The 10,172-nt window shown below is 33.3% G+C and overlaps 1 protein-coding gene across 1 annotated transcript; it reads right to left on the bottom strand.

The window, feature by feature from the left end:
- Positions 5,073-9,671, bottom strand: LOC109328824 (syntaxin-51-like). The gene is made up of 6 exons (XM_019562423.1): positions 9,466-9,671; positions 7,784-7,997; positions 6,698-6,900; positions 6,508-6,608; positions 6,373-6,417; positions 5,073-5,507 (listed from the first exon to the last, which is right to left on the bottom strand). The coding sequence occupies exons 2-6, from the start codon at positions 7,990-7,992 to the stop codon at positions 5,376-5,378; spliced, it is 690 nt and encodes a 229-aa protein (XP_019417968.1). The 5' UTR covers positions 7,993-7,997; positions 9,466-9,671; the 3' UTR covers positions 5,073-5,375.

Here is a 10,172-nt window from a genome sequence, read left to right as displayed (position 1 = left end):
TGGCCAGAATTCTCCTTCGTCAGCCCGAGCATCCAACTCTACCATGTGCACACCATTCAACATTTTTGTTGGGGGCGACGCCTTCTTGCTGTTTGACTATGGTGGAGGCTCATTTGGTAGCTGCTTCGGGCACTATGCTGATCTCCGCTAACCATGCATACTTGGAGTTCAGAAGAGAGAAACTTCATGCACAAATGTGGTGTGGAGATCACTACTTTAAGGTGGTTGAACATCGAACGATCCAGAATGGCGTTGTAGGCCAATTAGAAATCAATGACGATGAAATTGGTCTGAATTGTTCTTCTTAATGGTTGATCACTAATTGTCAACCAAACATCCACTTAGCCACGTAGAGTTATACCTTGGCCGGTGAACTCTACCAACTTCCCATCATAAGGTAGTAGGTCACAGTCTATTAGTTCCATCTTCTTATCTTGGAACATGATGTTTGTCGAACTCCCTTGGTCGATGAAGAGTTTGCCGACCTTTTTGTTGTTTAACCTAACAGTGATGACCAAGGGATCATCATATCCTCGGACGACACCTTCATAGTCACGATCGTCGAATGAGATAAGGGGAGCACTTCTATTGGACTGTTATGGGTGGGTATCTCTTGCAGCCACTTGCATGACTTATCACACATATCGTTTCTAGGATGATCTAGAAGTGCCGCCTGCGGTAAATCCCCAAAAAATAGTGTTAATATCAACCAGCCTCCTATACCTGTGGTTGTTTGGACGATACCTGTCAGTCCGACCCCTATTCGGATGATATCCCTATTGAATTATTGGAGGGGAATGCCTCTTCGAGGGGTTGGGTTGACGAGATGGGGGTGACCGTCTGTGTTGTTTTATCCCAACGATGAAGCATTGTAGGTGGCCAGCCTGCATCAGGTCTTCAATGGTGTCTTGTAACTGAGTGCAATCATCGGTCATGTGGTCGAACGTGTTGTGAAACTCAGAGTATTTCGGTCGGTCTTATGGCCTAACCTTTTTGTTTGGATTAGGTTTGGGGAGTTAGACCAGGTGGGTGGCCATGATCTCTTGTAAAATTCTGGAGCGACTAGCATTGAGAGGGGTGTATGTCGTATATTTGGATTTTCGGGGTAGTCTTGGGGGGTCATCTCTAGGGTGGTCTTGAAATTTTGGTTGTTTAGCTTTTCGTGATGGGTTGTTTTGCCTCTTTTCTCCTAAATACTTGCTATTTGTTTCTGGAATTTTATGCTTTTGTATCTACAAAAGTCTTATATATTACTAAACATATTTAAAAATGTAAGTTCATCTCTAACTATGCTCTACTTACTCTTAATACTCACTTAAATCTCTAACTATGGACAGGTAACTCAATCATTTAAGCACAATTTGTTGGAATCAAAAGAATCATATATGTGTCTATTTGATTCTTCTTCAGATTTCAGCAATATTTGCATATATAGTTATTTCTCTTGAGCATTTTCCCCTTACCTATATATTGTGATTTGCATATATAGTTATTATTGTTTTTCTCATGGGAAAATAATATTTTTCTTTCTTTAGTTATCTTCAATGAAAAAGGATCAATTGTTTTTTTACCACAAACATCATTACCTGTTGATTTTGAAGGTCACTAGCTTGTCTTAAGTCTTACTGTGTCTATGTAAGTTTCATATTGTTTTATCTTCAATTCCTCTTTCGACAAATTTTCTATTAAATTATTGTTCTTTCTTTGTGTAAGTTTTGACTTATATTAAAAGATGTATAATATATACTCTTTGTTTTCTTTAATAGATAGTAGATTTTCTTTTTGGAGGTATAGTTGCATGGACAAATTGACAGTTGTTATTTGCGGATGTAGCATCAAGATTCACCTACAAATGCAGGTAGGTGGAATCTGATGCAATCTTAGCTCTATGTTATGCCATAGGTCTTTTCAAGTGAGAATTTTATACAAATAATGTGATTTTATAAAACATAAAGAATGATAATATTCATGCTTTAGTATGTAAAGGTCATCATTGCCAAACATGATTCTAAGATGTCGACATAAACACTATATAAAAAATATCCAAATTGCCCAATTTCAACTTTACTTTGGATTATTGAAGTGCAAGGAACTTGAATAGACATGCAACATAGGAATGGCAGAAACCCGTGTGATAGTAAATGCTATCTCTCTAAACACCATGCAATATATATTGATTAAAGATGAAAAAGGTGGAAAAAAAGTTTCATTTGATTCTCTAGTAGCAGAATCCCAAGGCATGATTGCTATAGAACAATGTATTGCAATGTGTAACAACTAAAATTTTTACATTGTGCATTTTTATCAATCAAACTTACTTGGTGCATTTTTATTTGAAAATATGCATGCTTAGTATCTAACTTATTTGGCAAAAATGAATCATTTTCAGCATTTTTATCAATCAAGCTTACTTTGTACATTTTTAGTTAGACATTACATTTTAATTATCTAAGTCATTGAACTTTATTTAGTGCATTTCTATGAGTCATTTTTTCGTGTATATATATCCCAAGTTTCTATCTTTTCTTCTAACTTTCTCTCACCATGTTACCTTCTTCCTTATTCTTCTTTAGCATTAAGGTTTAGAAGCAAAAGAAGAGTTACAAAGTGTTATAGAGGTCATGGAAGCTCCGAGAGACAGAGGAGATAAATCATCTACCAATGGCCCAACTTCAAGGCTTAGAGTTTTGTATAGATTCAAAACCATATTGGGGTATCTTAAAATTTAGTCATTCTTCAACTTGCATTTTTTATTTTATTTTTTGTTTAATATCCTTTTTGGTTTTTTTAAGGCTAATAGTGATATCTGTATTTTGAACCATTAACAATGGAGTCAATGGCTATGAATTTCCAGTATTACCTGTTGGCCGTAGGAACTGCAGTCATGAGGGATGGAAGTGATGTGAGTCATTCACTCTAATGTTTAAGTCATGTTGCTACTTCAAATGTTAAATTTGTATATTCATTATATTGAAATTATTAATGTTTACAATTGTCTATGATATAAAATTTTTAATTATTATATAATTTGTGTTCTACTTATTTAGTTTTCTCATATAGGGGTGATCAATGTCATTGATATTATACATTGTCTATCAACACTTTTTATTACCTAATCATTATTATAGGTTTATGATTTATAAAGTTACATTTCGTTAATAGGGAGCATGAATAATAATAAACAATATTTTGTGTGGGCAGAAAATAAATAATTAGAAAATAAATAATTACCTTTATTTCATTGTTTTATTTTAAGAGGGTGAAATTTTGTTGGTAGTAATAGTACTTAAATCATTTGCTCATGGTTTTGTTGAATCTAGAGAATGGAATGTAAAAAAGTTTTGCATCCCATTTCAAAAATTTAAATATAGTAATTATATTTCATGTGTGATCTATCGTCATTTTAATATTCATCTAGCCCGATGAAATGATTTATCTGGAAATCCTAAAAATTTGACAGATCTTATGAGGTAACCCTCAATAATATTTTTATTTACAAATTATACTTTCATTTTTTAAATAAATTCATGTAAAATACATTATCAGCTGTGCGAATGCACGGGTATCGTACTAGTTTTAAATTAAATCACTCAACATTATTCAATTTTAAATTCAGAATTATGTAGTTTTGATTTCCCTATTACACATAGGGATACATAGGAGCAAGATGAGCTTTTGTCAGACACTAAAATAAAAATATTTTTTTTGTTTTAATAAATAAATTTAAGAGTATAAAAGTGTATGTGATTAGCGAGAGCATCGTTTTCATAAAGGGCAGATCAGATGCTAATAGTTTCTATGATTTGTAAACGATTACCGAGCCAAGAACTCTTGTTTAAAAGACCATTTTATCTGATCGTGCTTAAAATAGAGTTTACTACATTTTAACAACAAAAACATAGTGGTGACTCCAAATCATTCGGGAGAGGGTCAAAATCGAGTTTATCTCTTCCTAAATCATAAAGCCGATTCTCCAACCAAAAATTGGGCCGCGACAAAATAGAGTATGGCTAACTTAAGCCTTAAGAAATGTCATATATTCTAGTATGAATTGACAATTTTTTATAGATATGTTGATAATGTTTTAAATCTGATGTTTTAAATGTAATAGGAAGACTTGTGATTTCACTTCAGCCATGCTTACCCTTACATTGGCCTACTCAGGTAGAGTTTGTGATGCTATCATCAAGGAAAGATTGTGAAACAGAAAGACCATTATGTTGGTTTGTGTCTAGGACCAAGAGGAGTATCTTGAATGTATGACTTGGTTAAGAGGATGTTGTGGGTAAAGATTGATCTCTAGAGGATGAGGTAGCTCCTCCTAGCCGATGAAACTCTCTGTTGAAATGTGATAACCTCTTACATCTTGAAGGTATGTGATTGGTAAAGGGGTCATAAAACAAGATGCAGACTTGAAAGTATTGAATAATATCTGGTGCACGACATGTACTGTGTTCTGATGGCAACATAGAGGGTTTTTCAAACCAATTGCTCCCTAAGAGTAGCATAGATGGAAGCTAGATGAGGGGCTGGTATCCATTGCTATTGAATGTGACCATAATCATAGTACTAAGAATTTTTTTGACTATGATGAAACTGATAGGTGTAGTAACTACATTCATTCAGAGAAAAAATTAGTCACATTAAAACTTGATAGGAAAGTCATGCATCATGTCATTGCATAATATTACATGCCTTCTTGTATTATATGATAAATGCTTTATCTGATTGTTATGTATTTCTATGCATAGATAATGCATTGCTTTGTAATAGAATGTAACATTTGTATCAAAATCTTCTGATTATAATATTATAATTCTAGTAAGGTTGAGAATTTTATTTTAGAATATTTATAAAGATAGTCTTCTGGTTTTGAAAAAAATATTTTTTTGGAATTTTCATTTCACATTGTATTTGCTTCTTGTATTTCAACGAAGTCATGGTGTTACACTATTTGCTCTCCATTCGACGCAAAGGAAAAAGATAAGAAAGGATGAGATGCAATGACTAGCCATTAACGGAGAAATCATTTCAACTTTTTTACTACCAACCAAAGATATAAACACATAAAATCTGACAATTATGATATAAATATTTTCAAGACTTCAATAAGTTCATTGTCATTAGCAAAGCACAACAAGATTATTGATGTCTGCACACATCAAAATAGGAGAGAAGCTTCATGAGTTGATATTTTTATAAATAAATAAAAAGATAGCTCAGAACACAAGATGCCCACTTAGTAAAGTCTAGTAATGATAAATGTAAGCAATCTGACCCCATAAAGCAGAGACATTGTCTCCGTAATTTAAACCTGTGACCTCACAATTACTAAGCAACAACCTTATCATTGCGTAGAGGCTCATCTGAGTTGATTACAAATATTTGACCAACAGCCATATCACAACAACCAAAACAACTATACCAATCACCGATAAAAGCATGCACAAGCAGGAGCAACCACCCTTGGTGCGTTTGTTCAAAACTGCCAAGTTCTTCTGCACTCGCTGTTTTTACAACAGAAATAAGTGGTAAGCAACTACTAAAATATTAACATATCTCAATTCACAACAAGTGGCAAAGTAGCAACTTAATTGCTTCAATAAAATGCATCAGAAGGATTTGGAGCTGTTAAAATATCAAATCATCAACAGAAAATATACTTTTGAAAAAATGACAGTTGTGGGTATATACTAGTGCCGCAACCAACAATTTATTTCGATTAGTTTTTCTTGATAGAACAACAATCAAGCTTTCCCACAAAACTTTTACCTTAAAAAAAAGTAACATGGTCCATATTTGACATGGTGAAACACATTTATTGATTAAAAAAAAAGTAACATGGTGAACAGAAGAAATCCCCACAGGTCCATATTTGACAAATCATATTATAAAACAACTGTCCAAGTACAGGGAGTTCACACCTAGTGAGGTCTGGAAAGAGTAACCAATAGATTATTTTCAGGATTTGATCTCATGACCCTTAACCTCCATGGCACAAGACAAACAACCTTACAGTTGTGCAAATATTCACCCCCTATAAATCAATCTTGTAATGTATGTATATTTTATCCCAAAATAAATATGTTTCTACTACAAATCACTGAACTTGAACCAAAACTGATTAAATGAAAATTTTTATATAAGGATTTGACTTATTAAAATCGGCATCTTAACCCAGCTATAATAAAACTATCAGGATTAAGGAATTGTCAATTGAAAAAACAAATTGAGTGGCTGAGCACTTTAGGATTCAAAGAGGATATTACATGATGTAGATTATTTAAGCAAATTGTAATCCATAAAGTTGAACTTTGATATGCTTAAACAAGAGCATGGTTCCAATATACAAGTAATTAGTAAGAGAGTTACCCTCAGTCTAGAATCTGTAACATCTACATGTTCATCCAAGTCATCCTAACACAAAGACAGAATGCAATTTTAGAAAGGAGATAAGAGCATGTAATGTAAAAAAACAAAGAAAATTAACATAGGAAGGGAGCATACAATGAGTCTAGTGTGTAAACCCAGCTCTTCATTCACTGCCAGTGCAATATGTTTAGTACTTATCACAGTATCCTCCAATTTTTCAAGTCCTTCATCTTGTTCTGCTTGAATATCACTCTCCCAAGTTAAGATCCAATGTATGGACAGCAAATAATATATTTCAATTTTCAAGCAATTCAAATTAAATAACCTTTCATAATTTGCCGTTGAAGTCCAACAAGTCCACTGTTGTCTAGGCCAACGGTTCTGCTCAGTGCATCCGGTTTTATATCTGGTCCAAGCAAACTATCCCTATTTGCAAAGTTTGACATGCTTAATGTGGAAGCCATTTGGTTGACTCTTGATCTTAAATTTGAAAGAGTGTCTTTGCGACGATTAAACTCCTTCTCAGATCTGTGCATCGTTGAAAAAGAAACAATTCAGATAGCAATAATGCAACTTCAAATTTTACAGCTAAAAGAAGACATTAGCTCTTCAATTGTGTATTGAACACTTATTTCCTGATCCATATTACCACAAATGTTTTATGTTAGGCTTCCAAGGAACAACAACATCAAAGCCTTAATCCCAATAGGTGGGGTCGGCTACATGGATCAAATAATGCCACAATGCTCTATCATAAATTATGTTTATTGACAAAGTATTGATTTCTAAGTCTTTCTTAATCATTTCATATATGTTTTTTCTTGGTCACCCTCTTCGTCTAGGAAGTAGACTAACTTCCATTTGATGTAACCTCCTCATGATGGCTTCTACCGGTCTCGTCTCCTCCACATATGTCCAAATCACCTAAAGTGCGATTTTACCATCTTTTCTATAATAGGAGCTACTCCAACGTTTTTGGTAATGCATTGATTTCTAAACCTATCATGTCTAGAGTGTCCACTCTTTCAAGGTAATGCATTGATTTCTAAACCTATCATGTCTAGAGTGTCCACTCTTTCAAGGTAATGCTCTTATCTCTGCTACATGAAGTTTTTCTCTTGTTAACATTTTATCATCTAACAATCGGTCTCAGATAACATTGTAGGTCTTATAGTCATTCAATACAACTTCCCCTTAAACTTGAGTAGTACCTTTTAATCACATATGACACTTGAAGCACTCCGCCATTTCAAGAAAATGAAAGTTAAGATCAAGATGATTCTCCAGAGCATATTTCAAAGTAAAAAAGGTATTAGGATACTGCAGTACACAGTGTTCCCCGCCCTAGTTGTTGGTATGCTGTAAAAGTATGACCTTTTCTTAATCAGCATAAAAAAAATTAAACACTCACTTTCCAGGGTTCCTTGATAAAAGGGACTGCAAGCTATCGAGTCTGGTCCCTAATATCGTAATCTTTCTTCTTATAGCAGATGAATGACGCTGGGTTTCTGGTCCAGATGCAGGAAAGGAACTCCGCTCAGAAATCATGCCATTGATATCATCAGCAAGTTTAACTGCTTCATTGTATTCCTTCGTCCATGAGTCAGAAGAAGATGCCATTAGCCTAAAAACAAGTGAAAAAGAAAGAAAATATATGAGAAATTAAGAACGCCAAAGAAGAATAGTTATTTATAGAAGATATTATCAACAGAAATTCTACTTATGAGATTTGACATTGAATATTATGAAAAATAACATAAGAAATCAAATATCACCTATAATCAATAATCTAGAAGTCAAGAAATCTTCAAATACTATTAACATGACAGAAAACCTTAACGGTCAACATTATTGACATAAAACTATACCTGGTTAGAGAAACTCGTGAAACTAAGATATCTTCATGATAAAACTATTACATAATGACACCCATTTTTTATAATTTAATCAAAGCTTGCAACCACTGCCTCAAAAAACCTTCTTATTTATAACAGTTTCACCCAAAGTCCCAAATTGAGTTCCATGTCACATTCAAAAATTAGTAAAAGTACGCAACTGAGAAAATCATATGGTCAGCTAATATTTGGAAGAAAGGTCATAATATCTATTTCAACATCATTATTCTACATAGGCTGAATTTTATATTATTTTGTTTTTTGGATAAATAAACTTTTAAGAAAAGTGTAACGATGGATAGAACATTTGAGAAAACATGGGTGGAAAAAAGGTCAAAACTCTCAAAATAAACTGTCCATGGTTTCAACACTTAAACCTCCAAATGTGTTAATGTCCATATTTTAAATCAAAAAGGAAGAAAAGAAAGATAAGCAGAATTGCTCCTAAACATTTTGCGAAATAGAAAAAGGCTTCTTTCCTGCTTGCTTAAACATCTAAATGATCTCTAAAACCAGAAAACCTTAGTATCAAAAGTTTAAAATCAAAGAAAAATACAAATATTCAGACGTCAGAACATTCTCCTCCACTCCTTCAGAGAATCCTCCCTCTAATTCTCATTCCCACTAACATTGAAGCAATTTATTTACATAAATTTCATCATCACTGCCACCTCGGACCCTCGAATACTAACCACACACAGCTAACTTTTCCATTTCGCACCACTCTAGATATCCAAAACCCGCATCCACGTAATCCTTACCTCATTGGAACTTCATTCTTCACAAATTTCTTGACTGCTAATTGCCTCAACAACAGTTTCCTATAATCAAAGTCTACACCACAATTGATGTGAACCACAGCATAATTGCACACAATTCTCTACAAAAATTCAAGGATGAAATCATAAAATAAGCAATTTAGCAATCCAAAGGTCCTCTAAGCTCAATGATCACAGAGGGTAACAACATAAAAATCATAGAACTCACACCGTTCGCTTCAAAATCAGCCACAAATACATAATTCTAATCATCATGATAAAATAAAGGTCAAAACCGGACATAAAAACACTTAATTCCCGCGAATTAACGTCCACACAGAAGCTCCAGAATTTCAATTCTGAACGAAAATTGAACACAAATCGAGTGAGATAAAAAAGGAGAGGATCGGAATTAAACGTTACCTTTTGGTTTTGGGGAAACTAAGTTTGTGAAGAGGGTTATGTATGTGGGTGAAAGAAACGGTGTCGTTTCAGGAAGATCGTGATGTGTGGAATAACCTACGGCGGTAGAAGTAACCACCCCGTTGGTTTGACCGCGTTGTCGTCTACCAAGCTGTCATGGTTTTAATTGAAAAATAGAGAATTGAATTACAACTCCAATAATTGAAGTAATAGAAACAACTTTATTAGGAAAAAGGACTGAATTGTCTTTTTAAAATAGGATCGGTCTTTTGAATGTAAAATGATATTGAATTATCTACTGAACTCATATATTTTTTAATATCTATACGTAGAATATTAAAACGTATATATAAAGGAGAAGATTATAACGTTGACCAAATGATCCAAATTCAATTCATAAAAACAATACTTAGTATAAGAGATAATCACAAATCTTGAGATAGATTAATTTTCTTACAAATAAGATGATAGGGTAGTTGTTTTAGACATTTAAGTTGAAAGAGTGTTTTTGTGACTAGTTTAGATAAAGTAATGAAACTAAATACTATTTTTTTACCATGTCATAAATAAATTGGTTAAGCTAACTAGGATGTGGTTGAAAATACTTTTTAGGCAAATTGTAAAAAGAACAAGACAAATACAGAATTATGTGTATTATAAGAAAATTAACATTTTTTGGTATAAGTAACAAAAGTACATTTAATCATAAATGGAATTGAGTTAT

Source organism: Lupinus angustifolius, chromosome LG16 (assembly GCF_001865875.1).
Source record: "Lupinus angustifolius cultivar Tanjil chromosome LG16, LupAngTanjil_v1.0, whole genome shotgun sequence".
NCBI classification, from domain to species: domain Eukaryota; kingdom Viridiplantae; phylum Streptophyta; class Magnoliopsida; order Fabales; family Fabaceae; genus Lupinus; species Lupinus angustifolius.
Note: the sequence above shows the minus strand (reverse complement) of the source record. Positions and strands in the feature narration are given on the sequence as shown.